Source organism: Arvicanthis niloticus, chromosome 21, assembly GCF_011762505.2.
Source record: "Arvicanthis niloticus isolate mArvNil1 chromosome 21, mArvNil1.pat.X, whole genome shotgun sequence".
Lineage (NCBI taxonomy): Eukaryota > Metazoa > Chordata > Mammalia > Rodentia > Muridae > Arvicanthis > Arvicanthis niloticus.
This window is the reverse complement of record NC_047678.1, coordinates 27,718,759-27,736,556: the sequence shown is the minus strand read 5'-3', so window position 1 is coordinate 27,736,556 and position 17,798 is coordinate 27,718,759. Positions and strand designations below refer to the sequence as shown.

General features: G+C 52.8%; 4 protein-coding genes across 11 annotated transcripts; 1 reads left to right on the top strand and 3 right to left on the bottom strand.

Moving 5' to 3' along the window:
- Positions 1-22: 22 nt before the first annotated feature.
- Positions 23-4,419, bottom strand: Zmynd10 (zinc finger MYND-type containing 10). Of its 5 annotated transcripts, none has more exons than XM_076917792.1 (12): positions 3,950-4,419; positions 3,588-3,696; positions 2,554-2,670; positions 2,413-2,466; positions 2,163-2,300; positions 1,968-2,056; positions 1,776-1,876; positions 1,394-1,476; positions 953-1,078; positions 750-871; positions 507-632; positions 23-413 (listed from the first exon to the last, which is right to left on the bottom strand). In XM_076917792.1, exons 1-12 carry the CDS (start codon positions 4,039-4,041, stop codon positions 338-340), a joined length of 1,233 nt encoding a protein of 410 aa, XP_076773907.1. In that variant the 5' UTR covers positions 4,042-4,419; the 3' UTR covers positions 23-337. The 5 variants fall into 5 exon arrangements, with proteins under 5 accessions (XP_076773907.1, XP_034340019.1, XP_076773908.1 ...); XM_034484128.2 differs by having other exon boundaries at positions 1,304-1,476; positions 3,950-4,411; XM_076917793.1 differs by having other exon boundaries at positions 1,304-1,476; positions 3,588-3,721; positions 3,950-4,408.
- Positions 4,420-6,000: 1,581 nt separating this feature from the next.
- Positions 6,001-9,225, bottom strand: Nprl2 (NPR2 like, GATOR1 complex subunit). Its single transcript, XM_034484648.2, has 11 exons — positions 8,993-9,225; positions 8,424-8,515; positions 8,167-8,335; positions 7,901-8,009; positions 7,420-7,556; positions 7,229-7,326; positions 7,067-7,103; positions 6,861-6,954; positions 6,661-6,778; positions 6,307-6,449; positions 6,001-6,217 (listed from the first exon to the last, which is right to left on the bottom strand). The coding sequence occupies exons 1-11, from the start codon at positions 9,068-9,070 to the stop codon at positions 6,150-6,152; spliced, it is 1,143 nt and encodes a 380-aa protein (XP_034340539.1). The 5' UTR covers positions 9,071-9,225; the 3' UTR covers positions 6,001-6,149.
- A 33-nt stretch (positions 9,226-9,258) lies between these two features.
- Cyb561d2 (cytochrome b561 family member D2) lies at positions 9,259-11,877 on the top strand. 4 transcript variants are annotated; one of them, XM_034484084.2, is made up of 4 exons: positions 9,259-9,410; positions 9,795-9,948; positions 10,406-10,443; positions 11,045-11,877. In XM_034484084.2, exons 2-4 carry the CDS (start codon positions 9,822-9,824, stop codon positions 11,546-11,548), a joined length of 669 nt encoding a protein of 222 aa, XP_034339975.1. In that variant the 5' UTR covers positions 9,259-9,410; positions 9,795-9,821; the 3' UTR covers positions 11,549-11,877. The 4 variants fall into 4 exon arrangements, with proteins under 4 accessions (XP_034339975.1, XP_034339977.2, XP_076774233.1 ...); XM_034484086.2 differs by lacking the exon at positions 9,259-9,410 and adding an exon at positions 9,421-9,640 and having other exon boundaries at positions 10,377-10,443; XM_076918118.1 differs by lacking the exon at positions 9,259-9,410 and adding an exon at positions 9,587-9,640.
- A 996-nt stretch (positions 11,878-12,873) lies between these two features.
- On the bottom strand, positions 12,874-17,492 carry Tmem115 (transmembrane protein 115). Its single transcript, XM_034484466.2, has 2 exons — positions 16,153-17,492; positions 12,874-13,664 (listed from the first exon to the last, which is right to left on the bottom strand). Exons 1-2 carry the CDS (start codon positions 17,001-17,003, stop codon positions 13,463-13,465), a joined length of 1,053 nt encoding a protein of 350 aa, XP_034340357.1. The 5' UTR covers positions 17,004-17,492; the 3' UTR covers positions 12,874-13,462.
- Between the last annotated feature and the right edge of the window lie 306 nt (positions 17,493-17,798).

The following is a 17,798-nucleotide window of genomic DNA, read 5'->3' as shown; positions in this document are numbered from 1 at the left end:
TGACTGTAAAGCGCCGCACTGATGCGTTTCATGAGTCCTCTTTATTGTGAGAAAGGAAGAGGGTCTCCACATCCGGCCCTTGCTTACCACCGGCGCCCTCCCACCCCCCATTCTGTCTGCCAGTTTGCTGATGCTGTGGCCTGGTCCTCTACGTATTCTCTGGGTGGGGCAGGAAGTGAAGAGCCTTCGCTTGTGTGTAGTGGTTTGCAGCTCTACTTGACTCAGCTGTGCTCCTCACCAGGGAAATTGAGGTCTGACAGGGGCCAGGCAAGAATCCCTGAAGCTCAGAGTCACATTCTGGGTGTGCTCTTCTGACGGCTTTCAGCAGCTACAGCCTTCACTTGGCTCTGTCACCTTGGGCTGCTAGAACACATGTCTTTCCGTGCTTCTCCCAGTGCTTGACTTGACAATCTCTGCAGCGGGGTGGGTTGTATGACAATGACACGGGTTGTGGGAGGACCCAGGGTCGGAGCTTAGGAAGAACTAAGGTCCCGGGATCCCCTCACCTGCAGCAATACCACGCATTCTGGCATCTGGAGCAGCGCTTGGAGGCCTCTGCATTGCAGTAGGCACAGCGAGGCCTCTCCGGAGCTACTGCCTCTAGGACATCCAGCCTGTAGGTTTCAGCCCACCTGGGGGAGGAGTCAAAAAGATCTGAATGGACCTGGCAGGTAAGCGCACAGAAGCACTGGGAGACCTTCCCCTTCTTCGCCCTATGCACGTGACTTCAGCCACTCAGTGGACTTTACCTCTGTGCTTGTTGACGAAGATCCTTCTCGGAGAGGCTGAAGACATGCTGAAGCTGGTGCTTGGCAATAGCCTGCCACTTGCCTCTGTTCTCTCGCTCCAGCCGATCCCAGATTTCCGGGATCTAAAAGAGCGTCATGGAGACAGGGAAGAAGGAACTGGAAAGGTAGACTGGCCCCAAGCATCTAATTTTTTCAGGGCTTACCTGTTCTAACACTAGGTCCTTCTTAGGGGGCTGGGTTTCAACCAGGGACAGGTGGGCCAGGAAACCCTTCAGATCAGCAAGGTTGGGCAGCTGGTCAAGCAGCGTGTCAGTGAGGAAGGCCTGAAGCTGCAAGGTATCCAGGGAAGGCCATTGAGGAACTGTTCCTAGCCGGAGGGCCAAGAGACAGGAAGTCCTCAAGTTGGGCTGAGAGTACTTGGAGGGTTTGCATCTTAGCAGCTCCCCTGAAGCCCAAGTTGTAGAAAACAGACAGGGACAGGCAAAGATGCTATGTGGGGGTGGGGCAGGGTGGGGTGGGGCAGTGCTGATGGGGAGGGTCTTTGAGTTCTCCACCTTAAGCAGCTGTCCCTTGGCAAAGCTTGTAAGGCAGTACCGGGCTCGGGCCTCAGGGCTGAGCAGTAGATTGTACAGGGCGATCCATACTTGCCCATCCAGCTTGTTCAGCTTTTGCTGCTCTGAAGGGGCCACTGTCTGCCATCGGCCACTCTCAAAATGCTGCAGCTTGCCTGGGGAGGAGAACCAGCTTACTGGATGCAGGAGTTGTATTCTCTTTGAGAGTGTGTTGTCCAGAGGACTGTCCACTGCCTAGCAAGGTCAGAAAGCCTGGGCCACCAGACTTGTTGGAACAAGGTTGAGTTTTCAATAAATGACTCACAGGACTTGTCTGCCTCAGAGTTGAAATCTAGTCCCGTCTCCGGTAAGGCACCCCAGTATCCTCAATGTGTACGCTGTACACTTCCATTGATCCTGAAGGATGTTCTAGAAACGGCCAGTTACGTCTTAGGCTAAGTGGGGAGAGCCTTACCTCCTTCTCGCCGTCTCCAGGGACTGTGTTCCAGCAGTTCCACCAGGAGGCAGGGCAAGTTGTGAGTTGTAAGCATTCGGTTCAGTGTGCTCAGGGAAAGGCTAGGGGCAGGATAGAAGGACTGTCAGCAGAGGCTATGGGCCAGGACTCACAGCCCGTTATTGTGTGCCCCAGCCCTGGAGGGTGGCCCACCTATCCACGCAATCTGTGATGTAGCGAAGCACGGAGAGGGCTTTCAGGGAGATCTCAAATTCCATCATCTCTGCCTGCTTCTGCAGCTCCTGATGGTAGGGGTTGGGGGCACAGGCACACAGTATTCACTCTGCCTGTGGAGGCCGGAGAGAGCTCACATCGAGATTTTGCTAAGTCCAGGAAACCTTAGCTTACTTGCATAGGGGTACTGTCCAGGGACCGTTCTTCTTCAGACAGGTCACCACCGCCTTTCCGGGCCACTAGCAGTATCAGCTTGCGGTGGCAATAGTCTACTAGGTCCAAGACCTGGTCATCTGCAGACTCACACACCTCCTGGGGGGGGGGTTCAGGGAGGAAATTTTCTGGGGTTTGATGCCCTCCCTGACAGACATATCTCACCAGGCTCTGGCCTGCAGAGTAGCCTCTTGGAGGGAGAGTGACTCACCTTGTGGAAGAACACCGTCTCTAGGAGATTGATGATGGAAGCCTCATGATGTACCTGTCGAAGAGGACAGAGCTGGGCTGAGAGGGAGAGATGGGTTGTACGATATCTCTCCTGGCTCAGGACGCTGAGGGCCCAGCTCACCACCATGTATATGGGGAAGGTGTTCTGAGGCTTGAAGTCCTCCAGCCGGCACAGCACGGGGAAGACCTTCTGTTTCCACATCTCCACCGCGATCAGCTCCTCCACCAGCGTTGGGATCTGCGAAGGGCAGGGGAGAGCAGGGGTTAAATGGACCTGCCTTGGCCTCCCAGCTCTTGTCCTGGCTTTAGACCAGCTTAAGTCTCCAACTCTCTTGGGTTTCCACTGAATGACCTTCACGGTCCTTTTGCATCGTACCCCACCCTCCATCCAGGTATCTCCTGCTTTAGGGCTGCTCTCCTCTTCCTGTCCAAACTTTCTCTGGTCTTTGTCACTTGGCTTCACTCCTACTGAGGACCTTTACTGTGCCCTGTTCCTAGGCCAACCCCTGCTACCTAGCTCTACTTTTCTCTTGCAGGGGGAACTAGCACTGCCCCTGGCCCATCCTCCAGCCAGGCAGCTAGCTTCCTGGCTTCTACTTTCTCCTCCTTCCCCATTTGGAAAGCCTCACTTCCTTCTTAGGATCTCTTTGGCCTTACAGTCAACTCAGGCTCATGTCAGCACTTGAGCACTTCCCCTGGAGCCTAGGATCCATGATGGTCTCCCTAATTAACCCTTGCATCCACTAAGGGTACAATAGGAAATGTAGCCAGGTACAATGAGGCATGCCTGCAGCCCCGACACTTGGGAGGCAGAAGCAGGAAAATTATGATCCATTAGCCATTAGCCCATAAGATCAACACCTTATCTCAAAATAAAACAAACATATTAGCCGGGCAGTGGTGGTGCACGCCTTTAATCCCAGCACTTGGGAGGCAGAGACAGGCGGATTTCTGAGTTCGAGGCCAGCCTGGTCTACAGAGTGAGTTCCAGGACAGCTATACAGAGAAACCCTGTCTCGAAAAACCAAAAAACAAACAAACAAACATATTTTCTTAGGAATGACAGGTATACCAGGCCAGAAGAAAGAACAGGTGCCCAGTGTCCCCAGGAAGTACAGTAGGAAGGCAGAAATCCCGCCTGGGACCTGGACGTACCTTCCCATGGGTGACCAGCAGTTCCTGGATGGGCTCAGCCTGGCTGACAGTTGCATCAAGGATGGCCTGCATGTTCAGCTTCTCCAGGTTCTCATGCTGTTTATTCCACCTGCCCCCGAAGGGATGTGTGTACACTGGGTGTCCAGATGTGCAACGGGAGTGAGGATGGGGCTGGATCCTACTAGAAGCCTATCATGATCCTGTCCTGGGGCCAGAGGGGCATCGGGTCCACACCCTTATAACTCAGAGAGCTTTGCCTACCCACCTGGAGACCCCTCCACACTAATAACCCCTTCTCCAATGTCAGTTTCAAGCTCCTCCACTAAACAACCAGGTGACTCCCCCTGTTGCAGCTGCCTCACCCTTCAGATCCCATCTCCCGAAGCTGGAAGCTGCACAGTCCCCGCACCAGCACCTCCGCCTCCCCAGGCAGCAGCAACTCCAGGTCACCCATGCCAGGGGCCAAGATTCCTCTGGTTTCAGGAATCAGTCGGAATACGGGAAACTGAAACACTTAGGACCACAGAGTCCACCGGCGGGTACCAAAGTCTTGGGACAGGACAGTTGCTAAGCCGTTGAAGCGTGGGAGTCCTCGTCGCCATGGAAACCAGGGAGCTTGGCGCCTGCGTAGTTTTGTCCCGATGCCACTCTTGCCACGCCCACTTCACCGCCAATAAGCAGCCCCAGACGGGAGACCCGCTGGCCACACCTCCCCAGGGCTTGCACAGCTGTGAATTAACTCGGATCCTCACCAACTCCGGCAGCTGCACTGTCTTAGCCCCTTGATAGGGCAGTTACAGCGGTCTCAGCAGCCGAGTCTTTCATTTTTTTGTTTTACTTTATGACACAGGCTGGCAGGGAACTTCCTATTTATACCAAACTGGCCTTCAAGTCAAAGAGCTCCATCGGCCTCTGCTTTGTCTCTTTAGTGCTGAAATTAAGGCATGCGCTACCATGCTCGGGCCAGCAGCCATGAGTTCTAATGATGTACACCTAACATTCCTCCCTCGAGGATGGCGCTGGCACCCAAAATACTAGACCACAGCCAGCTGCTCTGAAGAACCTACTTCTCACCCTCTCCTACCCCTGTGCTTCAATTTTTGTCCCTCTCTCTTTTATTTTAAAACTATGTTTGTGTGTGAGCCATCTCCCTAGTACCCCCTCCTTTTTCTTTGAAACAGGGTCTCAAAGCCAAGACCAACAAGGAGCTCACTGTAGAGCCAGGGCTGGTTTAAAATTTTCCTTCTTGGTCAGCTTCTCAAGTGTTGGGGATTCAGGCGAGTCCCACCGTACTTATTTTCCACGTTCCAACCTCATGGGCTTTCCCTGAGTTCCTCATACAGGCTTTTTGAGATAGGGTCTGACTATGTCACCCAGGCTGGCTTTAACTCTATATAGTCCAAGCTGTCCTTAAACTTGAAGCAATTCTCTTGTGTCAACCTCCTTAGTGTTAGCATTACAAGCAATGCACCACCACATTGGCCCTCGCCTTATTTCTTCTGGAATAGTCTTATTTCTTCAAGGTTCAGCTCAAGTCACGCAGATCTTCCTTGGCAATCTAATACACAACAATTTTTGCTCTTGTCCCAGTATATTATGTCCATCTTACCTGATTCTAGTTCTTTCAGTTTACAGGCCAGAGCTGTGCTTGTAGCAGAGTACCTGACTGTCTAGCACGCACAACGCCTCCCCAGGACTGCATATGTGGCTGTGGGAACATAAACCTATAATCCTAATACTCAGGAGACCAAGGCAGGAGAATCAGAAGTTCAAGCCAGGAAATTCCAGACCAGTCTGTACTATATAAAAGCCTGCCTCAGTTCCACCCTGTATTCACCACCAATGAGACAAAAAACAAACAAAAAACCATTAAAAAAAATCTAGGTGTGGGGCTGGAGAGATGGCTCAGCGGTTAAGAACACCAACTGCTCTTCCAGAGGTCCTGAGTTCAATTCCCAGCAACCACATGGTGGCTCACAACCATCTGTAATGGGGTCTGGTGCCCTCTTCTGGTGTGTCTGAAGAGAGCAATGGTGGTGTGCTCATATGCATAAAATAAAAAAATAAATCTTAAAAAAAAAAAAAAAATCTAGGTGTGGCTTAATCCCAGCACCTGGATGTAAAGGTAGTCAGCTCTCTGAGTAGGCCAGCCTGGGCTACGATGTAGCGAATCCCAGGACAGCCACAGTTACACAGTACGACCCTGTCTCAAAAAAATCAACTTCCTCCCCCTCCCCCTCCCCCTCCCCCATAAAAACCAAAACAACCCAAACCAAACAAACAAAAAGCCAAAACCCTTGGCTTGTTTAATTGACATTTCTTTCCACTAGATGGCGCTCTGGCCAGCCCTGGCCAGTTGACATGGCTTTCACATTCACTGGTCTCTAGTTGTTGGCTGAGGCAGTACTCAATATTCCAGAGGATGAAACGCATGACTTTTATTTACAAAACTGAGGCCCACCCTCCAGACCATATGTACTAGCCTACTGGTCTAGCCCCCGTGGACTAATGAGGGCTTGCTAGGGGCAAGTAGCCATAGTAACACGCTCCAGTCAGCCGGCCTCACTTCCAGCAGATGATGATGTTGGGGTCATTTTCTAGTCGCTCGTCCAGCTCATGGTAGCTCATGCCTAGGGGGTGTAAGCAAGGCAAGGTCAGCAGCCCTGGCATGGGCAGTCAGCCCTCCTCTCCCCTCCCCTAGCCTGCCCTGCCTGTCCACCTGTCTTGCAGCAGATCTCATCATAGCTGTGGCAGCCTGTGTAAAGCCGGGCAGGGTGGCTCCGCTCCTCCCGAGACACTCGGACTGGATATTTCTGTAGTCTCCGGATGAGGTTCTTCATAAGCCCAAACTGGATCAGCTTCCTGAGTGATTGCGGGGGAGGGAGTAGTGATTGATATTCCAGACGTGCTAACCCTTTGGTGCGTTATGGGCTAGACAGGTCTCCAAACTCCCCATCTGTCCAGACCACATACTTCTACTCTCAGGGAATCCCCTGTTTCCTACTTGACTCGAGACTCTTCCAGAGAGACCCAGGACAGTCCAACCCGCCATGCCTGAGAATGCCTGTCTGACCTTTCATCAACATGTTGTAACTGCTGGGGGTGGCGGCCGATGAGATCTCGCACGGTGGTCCCAGGGCTCAGGCTGCAGTATAGCTGGAACACATCTCGGAGACTGGCCCTTCTGTGCCCTGTAGGTAACAGGGTTAATCCTACGAGGTCCTGTCCTTCCTAGATGAGCCCCCCACCCCCACCCCCAGAGACTGCCATTACCTTGTTTGGTGACGTAGGACAGACATGCCTCCTGCAGGGACTTGTCATCAACTAGGTCCTGGACTTTTGGCGTTGGGCAATACACATTGGAATACTAGAACACAGCAGGGGTCACAAGGGCCTGAGCGATGTGCTTGGGAGTCTGGCTTGATCAGGCCCAGCCATATAGTTCACATTTTACTCAACTGCATCCCAGACTCACCTACCTGGAGGATGGATACCAGTGTCACAACACCATAGTACCTAGGGGGAAAGAGCTCTGCTTAGCTTCCAGACTCCAAGCCTTCCCTCCCTCACTCTCGGTGTCCTTTGGCTCTCCCTGGGCTAGGGGCTCCATAATAGTCATTAGCTGTGTCTTCTTCACTCACAGCAGGTTCTGAATGGCAATGCGCACCAGGTTGAGCTCCACATCTGCCTCAGCGGAGATCTTCTGGACATGGCGAAATCCATCAATGTAGGGCAGGATCTGTACAGAGCAAGGCAGGGTCAGCAAGGGCTGACCCAGGGCTAAGATTGTGGACAGATCAAGGAGGTAATCCCTAAAAGAGGGCTAGTATACCTGCTGTGTGGTGAGGTCCCACTGCGAGCTGAAGAAATCTTCTTTGTCCTTTGTAAAGACAGGCACATCGTACTCCTGTGCGACGGGAGGGTCAGGCCGCTGCTCAATCACCTTCAAGTGGATGGTGTTGGATTCATCTGCAGGGGACCCCACCCGCATCCTCAGTGCCGTCTTTCCCAAAGAACCCTCAATGACTATCTAAATCTCCCAGCATTAACTGAGGTGGATCGTGGATGGATCATTATTCCTCTTTTATGGAGCGAGAAACTGAGGTCCAGAGAGGAGGATGGATGTAGCCAAGAAGCAGAACTGAAAAGTTCTGCTGGCTGCTCCCCCAACCCCAGCAACACTATACCCTGGACCCTCAGATGTCACTGTGTCAACCCATGGCTATTTTTGCCCACCAACTTATTCAAGAATCCTCTCCTCCTCCTGCTCCAGTGGCTGTATTCATCTGACATCCTGGCAGAGGCGGGCATACCGATGGGTAGAGTGCACCGGCCAGAGGCATTTAGTTCTTCCAGTAAGATGGTCATGATGGGCACTAGCTTCTGCTTGCTCTCCTCGGTGGACACAAAGCTGCTTTCAAGCTGGATAGAACATGGACAGCATAGGGAGTGAGGAGACCCCAAGCTACCGGCTGGCAGCACTCTGAGCTAGTTGCTGGAGCCTGGGGATTAGAGACCCAGGAACTCTCTTCCCAACTGTTCCCACCGCGCACCCACCCATGCCCATCTTGCTGCAGACCTCCAGTGTGGTCAAGTAGCCAGCCAGCTTTTTAACAATGGGTTCGAGAGCACAAGTCTTAGCTTGCGCGTCACACACGAAGCCCAGGTTGAAGAGGAGAGCATTGCGGCTGTACTTCTTGTGTTCGATGCACACGGGACAGCCAATCAGCTTCTTCTCCATGGCTGTGCTGGATGGGTAGAACAGAGTCAGCCTGCTCCCCCCCCCCCCCCAAGCCAGGCTGGGACCCCTTTGCTCCCACCCAACTAAGGCCTCACACAGTGATGAGCTTGTTCTGTAGCTCGGGCTTGGTGATGATGTACACTTGGACAGTGTCAAACAGCTCTCGGGAGATGAAGTCCTCGGGGACCTGGAGAAGGCGCGGCGAGAGGTCACTCAGTGGACATTGGGACTGGGTGGTTTTTACATCTCACCCAGGCACAGGTCCCTCTACTGCTTTCTTTTCCTCATCCACCCCGTAGATTATTGTGCACCCAAACACATGCTAGGTTTTGGCAAGCTTCCTTGACTTCTCACTATTCCAACCACCTGGAATACCCTTTCTACACTCACCTGACTTTTACATATCATATGCCTCAGTTCAGTGTTTCTCTTGGGTCATCTAAATCTTCATGAGACCTAGCACCTCCCTGAAACCTAGAGCCCAATTCAGTTGTAGGGACAAAACTCTTCCCCCACACTAGAAACCAGAGACCTGGGTCTGTGTACCCTCAAGGAATCTGTGAATGGGATGGCATGCGTGGATGAACCACAACCCCTCCAGGGGGCCAGCTGAGCTCCAGAGAGCATCCCTCCCCTCGCCTAGTCCCGGGACTGTGGAAAGCACCTGATAGGTAATTTTGGGTCCCAGCGTTGGGTGGAACTCGCTGAAAAATATGCATTCGATGCGGCAGCTGCTGCCCATGGTGCTGTCTGGACCCAAGTCTGTAATCCTTGTTTTTCGTGTGGTGGTCGCCTCCACCCCTTGGAATACCTGTCAAAAAGAGAAAGAGGCCTGGCTAGGTCACACAGGTTTGTGAGCGAAAACCAAAGGAGCCGTCAACTCAACAGCGCCTGCGCAGGGCGACTCGGGGGGCGTGGCTGCCGCTGGATGGGATGGGAGGGGGCTTGTCCCAGGAAGTCTTGGGTGGGTAGACATCGCACCCGGAAGTGAGGCGCCTCCGTAACGGAGCGGTGGCGCGGCCGACGGGCCCGAGGGTCCAGTTTATTTTGGAAGAAGTCACTGCGTCGAACCTAAGAAGCAGGTGAGGAAGGCAAAATTCTACGGTGGAGGTACAGCGTGCCAGGTGCACATGGGGAGGCAATGTGCAAAGAGATTCACGCTTAGGTAGGAAAGCAGCTGGGAAATACAATTCCCGTAGTGCTCCACGCCTTCCGTTCCGGCTAACGATGACGTGCTGCATTCTGGGACTTGTAGTCTTCCTTCCACTTGGAAGGTGCGATCAGTACCACTTCAAATACAGGTGTTTGACAGGTAAACTCTGCTAAAGTTGGGACTGTTGGTGCCGGCATTGCTCTGCTCCTGTCATAACTTCTCCGGGAAAAGGTGCCATTCCTGCCTTGAATTACTGTCCCCAGTGAGAGGCGTGGACAGTGGGCACTCTTGCCAACACCTACGATGCTTTCAGGCTGTGCAGCTATCGGCTGGGCTGACCATGGCCCTTTCTGTGGAGACGGAGTCGCACATCTACCGAGCTTTGCGCACTGCCTCTGGGGCTGCAGCCCACCTTGTGGCGTTAGGCTTTACCATCTTTGTGGCTGTGCTTGCCAGACCTGGCTCCAGTAAGTAGAATTCATAGTCGACTTATGGTAAGGGAAAAGCCACTTCTCTTGGGGAACAGGGGGCAGTAGGAAATGATGGGCGTAACTCCTGGGAACAGGATTGACTGCCTGAGGAATATTCTCTGTTGAAGGTATTTAACGTCCTGGGTAGAGCAGATCAGTGTGGGGACTCTGCCAGCCTGGCCAAACTTTAGAATCCATGGCTTCTCCTTCTTTGACTTGGTACTTCATTCCTGACTTATGGGGAGGCTGGAGGGAACCGCCAGGGGAGTGGCAAAGCATGCTTTCTGTCCCAGGAAGAGATTAGGGGGTGGGTAAGATGAGCTTGTGACAGGAAGAGGCTCCTATTTTGACACTCCCTTAGGTGATGGATGGGCTGTCCATACCCAGCCCATAGAGACCAGTATGCTGGTTTCTTTTTCCCTCAGATCCATGAGGCATCCTCTTCTCATTCCAGGTCTATTCTCCTGGCACCCCGTTCTTATGTCTCTGGCTGTAAGTAGTGGGCCTGGGTTTCTTTTATGGGGAGAACGTGGGCATGGGTGGTGACCCTCAGAATCCTTGAAGGCATTTAGTGCTAGCTTAGAGGAGCTGCATGTTCCCACTACTACTTCTGACGTATTTCCAAGGCTTGAAAACAGTATTCAAGACCCAGGACAAACAGGTGAAGCTCAACCAAGCACAGAACGGAGGCTTCTCACCTCCAGCTAGGAAGCTGAGAAATGGCTTTTGGAGGTAGCTCTGTCCCTAAAAACCTTAATCTATAGTGATGCATCTAATTATCCCTGAAACAGTGCGCTCATGTGGCCAACTCCTGCCAAGAAATTGTATCCTGCCCCGTGGGAGGGAAACAAAGCTTGTGAATCATTTATAACTGCCACGTCTCAAACCTTGTTTGCTGGGTAATGTAGCAGAGGTGACATTTCAGAAAAGCACCTAGGAAGAAGTCTGGAGCGGCAGCTCTTTTGTGCCACACAGGGCCTTCCACTGTCTCACCAAATGCAGGGTGTTGCCCTTGGGGGAAGGGAAGGGAAGAGGGTTGCACCACTATGGAGGGTTAACTGCTTAGAGTTCACTTGAGTTTCTGTCTCCTCAGTTCTCCTTCCTGATGACAGAGGCACTCCTGATGTTCTCTCCTGAGAGTTCTCTGCTGCGCTCCCTCTCACGGAAGGTCCGAGCACGCTGCCACTGGGTACTACAGCTGTTAGCCCTACTCTGTGCCCTGCTGGGTCTAGGTCTTGTTATCCTCCACAAAGAGCAGCTTGGCAAAGCACACCTGACCACTCGACATGGGCAGGCAGGGCTATTAGCTGTGCTGTGGGCAGGTCTGCAGTGTTCAGGGGGCGTGGGGCTGCTCTACCCCAAGTTGCTGCCCCGATGGCCCCTGGCAAAGCTGAAACTCTACCATGCCACTTCTGGGTTGGTGGGCTACCTGCTGGGCAGTGCCAGCCTCCTGTTGGGCATGTGCTCACTCTGGTTCACTGCCACTGTCACTGGTGGTGCCTGGTACCTGGCTGCATTGTGTCCCATCCTTACCAGCTTGGTAATTATGAACCAAGTGAGCAATGCCTACCTGTACCGCAAGAGGATCCAACCGTGAGCACTTGACAGCTGTCAGGAAGCCTGGATTTGTACCTCAGCATAGGACCAGGAGCTGGGAACCTGCTGGACTCTCACGGCTGACTGGGTGAGGGGACATTTCAGGTACTAGGGCACTCAGGGGTAGATCTGTGACATTTTTGCTCCTCACGCTAGAGTGTCTCCCTTTTCTTGCTGTCAACCCAGGGGGAGCATGGATCATGTGTCTGGATGAAGTTGGGGTTACAACAGTCTCCTCAGCAGCCATACAGCTTATATTTGTACTGGTATGTCCAGAAATCATGGAGAAAAAAACAAAGTAAAATAAACAAGCAAACAAACCCCTGAAAACCTGTTGGGAGCAGCGTAGAGTTGGGGATCGCTGTGAGAGAATGTCAGCTGGGTAAGGTGGGGACCCTCTTCATGTGGGAGTCCTCAGAACCTGCCAGAAAACCTCCTCTGATACCCAGTGCATTAGGAGGCTACATGTGGACTGCACAGCTGTTTCCAGCTACCTGTGCTGGAATCTGGAGACTATGGCCAGTGACAGGAGATGGACTGTGTCTACAGGTGTCACATACAGGGCACAACTTAGGAGTCGAGCCATGGTCAGTTGTGATGGCGTGCGGATCTCTGTGAGCTCCAGGCCACAGTAAGACCCCGTCTCAGAAAGGAAAAAGAAGTGGAATCATGAAGAAGAGAAACTTGCTTTCTGTTTTTGAGACAAGCTTTCAAATCTCCCAAGTGGGCTCTGAACTCAGTATGTGGCCAAGGATGATACTCAACTTTAGATGCGATCCTGCTCCACCTCAGTGCTAGGACTTTAGGTGTATGCATGTACCATGTGTGTACATACATACACACACGTGTACATACATGCCATGTGTGTACACACATACACGTGTACATACATGCCATGTGTGTACATACATACACGTGTACATACATGCCATGTGTGTACATAGCTTGAAATGCTAAGCAATGCTCTATCAACCGAGCTACACCTTCAGCCCCTAGGTTTTGTCTTTTTGAGACACAGATTATAAATATGTGCCACCATGCCCTGCCTAAGCCAGCGCCTAATGATGGAGAGGCCTTCAGCTGTCAGGTCCACTGGCTCAGAGTCTTCCTAATAGACAGAGGAGAGGAAAAAGGAGAAAGGGACTAAGGTGATGGCTCAGGCAAGACTACCCAGCAGCAGGCATGTATTAACAGACAGGAGGTACGGGCAGAGGGATTCTTAGCCAGGTGCCATGGAACTGAGCCCTAGGACCCAGAAAACACATTTAACTTTGCATTTGATAAAGATGAGAGGGCTGCACAGATGGCCTGACGGAGCCCAAGAGCCACACCTCAAAGAACTGCTTTATTGATACTGTGAAGCTGGGCTTGGTGGCCCGCTCAGGTGGTCCTGTAGAAAATACCCGGGAGCTGTGGCAGCCCCGGCTAGGCACGGTTGTCACTGCCACAGCAGAAGGGCACAAGAAACCCTGATGTGAATGCAGTCTGGGGGTGGGCAGGGATGTGCAGACCCACACTGGCTGGGTCCCCAGAACTTTTTTGGCAAATACAAATCCTTGCCTTGGCTCAGGGCTGTTGGCAACCAGTGTCAGATGTAAGGGCTGGCCCAGGAGCTGTGGCACCAGTGTCCCTGCAGTCACTTCCTTGGTGAGGAACTGTACCTGCTGAGGTACAATCTTACTGCAAACGGGGGTCTGCACAGGCTGATGCTCGGAGGCCCCGTACCTGGCATTGTGGTTGACTGGAGTCAGAACCAGGTAGCAACAGGGTCCTGTGTTAGTGTTGTAAGACACAGCAGAAGGCCACAGGACCCCCAGTAGACCCTCCTCCCTCTCCTCAGAGCACTCAGTGCTCTGCAGTAGCTGAGACGGATCAGGGAAGGCATGGGAGCAGAAGAACTGCACTCAAGAGTGGTCTAGAGTAGGGGAGCTGCCTCCAAGGTGATGAGACTGGATTCTGAGACAGGCCCCATCCCTGGGGGTGTGGAAGCTTGTTCTGAGGGCAGAGGACTGTCCGTTTTTGCTCCAGCCTCCTCTTCGTCGTCGTCCATGCTGGGCCAGGCTGACTGATCCTCCACCCTCTTCAGCCGCTCATTGAGAGCCTTCAGGGCCAGTTGCCTGGAGCCAGAAGAGAAAAGGCAGATTACACTGGGTTTGGGAAACCAACACACTCTGCAACCTTCTTCAACAAGGCCAAATCCTCCTACCAAAGAGGTTTGCCTCCAAAGTCCCACGTTTCCCATCCCCATGCAAGGTCTAAGAGCCTGGATCAGGATCTGCTTTGGCAGCTGGAATGAGGACCCAAGGCCTCTGCAAACCCAAGGCACCCCCAGACTGAGAAGGCTACCTAGATGTTGGCAGCCTGCCTACCAGGCCAGCCACCATGGCCACTTCTGAGTTTGTGAGCTAAAGACAGGTAGAGGTAGTGCTTCTGGGCAGGACTGGCATGTTTTGGTCCTGTATGAGCACAGGCGTCATTTCCTCAGACAGGGTTATTTGACTTTGTGGCACTAGGGATTAAACCTAAGGCCAGCACTCCACCACAGAGCTGTATTCCCAGCCCTTAAAACACACACTTTTTTTTTTTTTTTTTTTTTTTTGAGGCAGGTCCATACTGGCTTCAAGCTAGCTCTGTAGCGCAGGCAGTCCTTGAATCTCCTGTCTCAGCCTCCTGTGTAGCAGGGATCAGAGGACTTTGTCACCAGGCTCGGCTCAGGAAGAGCTCTTTATGAAGCAGCATCAGCTTGTATCACCCTTCCTATGACAATTTTCCTAGCAGGGTTTCCCAAAGCCACCCAGACCTTAGCAGAGTCTTTGTAGGAGAAACAGCCATGTGGGCAGGCCACAGAGCCGGGTCTGTTGTTTCCACAGGGTAGACTTTTAAAGGCATTATTTTGAGAAAAGGTGGGAAAATACCCTTGGAAATTTTCTTTAGGACACCCAAGAAGTCTCAAGCTGTAGAGCCCAGAATTGGCCTGCAGTGTGCCTTGGGTGCTTTCCCACACCTTGATACCAGCTGGAAACTCCTTCAAGGAAGATGTGCCCTACACGTTGAGCTACCCAGCCTCAGTGGAGAACAAGGTTCTGAGTGTTCAGCACTCTGGCCCACAGAAGGTGAAGTGGCCACTCCAGCCGTTGGTTGTGGGTCCTGACGGCCTCCTTGCTACCACAGGTGGACAAGCTGTCCTGTGGCTTTCCAAGACCTAAAGTTTCTACTATGCCAAGGAAAAGGACAGAAAAGGCAGCAGGGAAACAGGCACTAAAAACCTCAACACACCAGGCCTTCCCTGTCACTCCACAGGCTACTCTTGGAGATGTCCTTGCTAGCAGTGACTATGTCACAGGTAAGAGACCTCTGTGGGATTTTTTTCCTCCTTGTAGCCCTTTGTGTCTGAGAGTGGCACGCAGTTGGATAACAGTTGTCTGGTTATCACCCATCCCATATGGGCTAACAACCATCGGACTGGGCCAGAAACCCACCTCTAGGGCCAATCCCCACTCTTCTTTTTCTGTCCACTTTCTTGATCCTGGAGAGGGGTTTTCTGAATGACCAGTCAACTGTCAAAATTCAAGACTTCTCACTGGGGCAAGGGCAAACTCTGGCCCAGTCCCACCTGAACAGCTCTAAGGACAGCTCTGTCCTTAAAAAACTCAGCCCCCAGCCCATTTCCTCTACTAAGTAAGGTCAAGATGGAGTTGTCTTTAGGACACTTCCCCAAAAACTCAAGCTGTCGGGCCCAGAACTAGGCCTGCAGCATGCCCTGGCTGTGTTCCCACACGTACCAGCAGGTGACTCCTTCCAGGAAGGAGTCTACACTCAGCTATACAGCCTCAGTGGAGAAGAAGCTGAGAGAATTCTTCCATTGGGGTCAGGAACCCCTTTCACAGGTGAACAAAAGCAGGAACTTTTGACAAATGCTAAGGAATAAGGCTGCTGAGAAACTTCCTGAACAGTCTCAGGAATTACAGTGGACACAGAGCTGTGGTTCTCCTGGGAGCTGGGAACACTGTAAAGACTCCATAGGTCTCAGAAAATAAGACCTGAATTAGAAAAGCTTCCTCCTGTCCTGACTAAAGTGTCCAGTGAAAAATGCAGTAAAATTACTGATGCTGTATTTGTAGGTAATGCAAAGGTCCCTGACCTGCCTGCTGTGGTCAGTAGCTATGCTCCTGCAGCGGGTCATACAACCTGTCTCTGTTGGTGACACGCCGGGAAGAGGGGTAAATTTAGTAACACCCCAATCATTCTACATTAAGAAGGGAAAGACTTAAGGACAAAGACATCCTTCCCTGTCTCCCATCACAGGAGAAAAAGGGTCAACAGTTTCTGTCTCTCACAGGACCAGTGCTGAGATGTAAGGCAAGACCAAAGGTAACTGGGCATTCTGTAGACAGGCTAACCGGCCCAAGTTGTGAGATACACATACTAGAGCCCAGAAACCTACATACCGAGTTTCCTCCTCAAGGCCAAAACCTGAATCCTTTTTCTGAAGCTGCCCCCAACATCTGCCTGTAGCTCTCCGGCCTAAGTTGAGTAAACACCTCAATAGTTATGTGACCACACCAATAGTCTAGCTAGCCAAGATTTTGAAAAAGTTCCCAGTACCTTCTGCGCTCCGCATCTTGAGGGTCTGTGCCTGGGAGGCTGATAGTGATGGACGAGGGTGCTCCCACATCATAGCGCTTCACTGTCTTCTGGCATATCTTTACTTTCACCAGGAGGCCATGCACCAAGTTCGCTAGCAGCCCCACTACTGGTTGCAGGATCTCAGGGAAGAAGGTGGCAAAAGCAAAATGATCAGCCATGTCCCCTCGGCCCCGGCTATGGCGCTGATAGAAACGAAGATACACCCAACTTGATAGCAGCCCAAAGCCGTAGGAAGCCAGTGCTGGGCTCTGGAGCACTGTGGCCAACCGGAGCAGTAGCAGCAACGCCAGCAATAGCATGGGAACGACGCTGACGCGGACCTGGGGCACTCGCAGAACCACACAGTCTCCCATAGTTTGCTTGAGGGCTACCAGGACACCACCTAGGAAGCCCAGGGCGCCATGGATACGAATAGTGAACAGGTAGACCAAGTTGAAGGAAGCCATGTAGGTGAGGAGGTAGGCGAAGGCCCCCAGAAGCCCCACTGACACATTCACCACCGAGAAGAAGATGAGCAGCTCCAAGGCTCCCCAGAGGGGCTCCAGTAATCGCCCGGCCACAACCACTGTAGTCAGGCTAATGGCCACGTCCCACAGGTGCTGTTCCATGAGCCCATGGGTGGCCAGGGTCCAGATCCAGAAGTTGGGTGGAAAAAGGTAGCCTGGGGTGACGGCCAAGCAGCCCGTGTCCACAGCGAAGGAAAGCAGATAGAGAAATAGTACCACGGCGCACAGTGCCTTCACCACCACGCTGGCGCTGGCCAGGATGGCCCCCAGATGCTGGCGGGCACCGGGTAGGGCGCGTTGCATCTTCCTGGCGGACGTTGGCTTAAGGGAAGGTGAGGAAGGTGGCCTAGGGGCCTCCCCGGGGCCTCGTCCCTGTTCGGCCCCGACGGGAGGCCCGGACCAGGCTACTTCACTGGCTTCTGTTTCGTGTGAAGGCTCTGGTTCCGGTCTGATCCGGCTGTAGTTCCAAAGCGAAGAGAAAGCCTTCTTTCTGGGGACCTGACGTTAGGCCCTGGGTGGCTTGGGCACGCCTGCCTGCCGGTTCCGTCGGTCCAGCGGACAGGCTAGCGATGATCTCAAGGCTGGGCTTCCGCCATCCACTCTGAGACAATGCGATCTACGGGGACTGGTGTCTTGTCCCGGCCCAAGTCAAGCCCGTTTAGCTCCAGCAAGGTTAGGGTTTGACTTGACGGTACCTCCTCCCCTCTCCGGGGCCGACAAACAGGGGCGCCGCGCCTGCGCGCCCCCGCCGGTGGCCGAGGCAGTAAGCCCTCTGAGCGCTTGCCTTCCGGTTCCTCGGCATGCTGGGATACGGAGTCCTTGAGACCTAGCCGACCAGTTTTTTTTTTTCATAGAACCACAAGTCCCAGAAGCCATGCGCCCGACAGGTCCCGTAGAGTGTAGAGGCTAGGGCGCTTGGGAGTTGTAGTTTTCAGTGCTTACTCCTTCAGTTCTTATGAGTTAGGGAAGTGGAGACCAGTATCCCTGATGTAGGAAAGCAAGGCGTTAAGTGGGCGGGTTCAAGAGGCAGCACCGCCTTGGGCCACACACTTGCTCAATTCTTTGGAGGAGATTGGCTCTATTTATGACTTCTACAGG

Coding starts and splice junctions, on each gene's coding strand:
- Cyb561d2 (XM_034484086.2), top strand. CDS start 9,556: ATGACGTGCTGCATTCTGGGACTTGTAGTCTTCCTTCCACTTGGAAGG. Junction 9,641..9,794: donor CAAATACAGGTGTTTGACAG/GTAAACTCTGCT, acceptor CGATGCTTTCAG/GCTGTGCAGCTATCGGCTGG. Junction 10,444..11,044: donor CCGTTCTTATGTCTCTGGCT/GTAAGTAGTGGG, acceptor CTGTCTCCTCAG/TTCTCCTTCCTGATGACAGA.
- Tmem115 (XM_034484466.2), bottom strand. CDS start 17,003: ATGCAACGCGCCCTACCCGGTGCCCGCCAGCATCTGGGGGCCATCCTG. Junction 13,665..16,152: donor CAAGATGCGGAGCGCAGAAG/GTACTGGGAACT, acceptor TTCTGGCTCCAG/GCAACTGGCCCTGAAGGCTC.
- Nprl2 (XM_034484648.2), bottom strand. CDS start 9,070: ATGGGCAGCAGCTGCCGCATCGAATGCATATTTTTCAGCGAGTTCCAC. Junction 7,327..7,419: donor GGGACCTCACCACACAGCAG/GTATACTAGCCC, acceptor TGCTCTGTACAG/ATCCTGCCCTACATTGATGG. Junction 7,104..7,228: donor ATTGCCATTCAGAACCTGCT/GTGAGTGAAGAA, acceptor CTTTCCCCCTAG/GTACTATGGTGTTGTGACAC.
- Zmynd10 (XM_034484128.2), bottom strand. CDS start 4,041: ATGGGTGACCTGGAGTTGCTGCTGCCTGGGGAGGCGGAGGTGCTGGTG. Junction 1,477..1,775: donor CTGGAGACGGCGAGAAGGAG/GTAAGGCTCTCC, acceptor TCTCCTCCCCAG/GCAAGCTGCAGCATTTTGAG. Junction 872..952: donor AGGACCTAGTGTTAGAACAG/GTAAGCCCTGAA, acceptor ACGCTCTTTTAG/ATCCCGGAAATCTGGGATCG.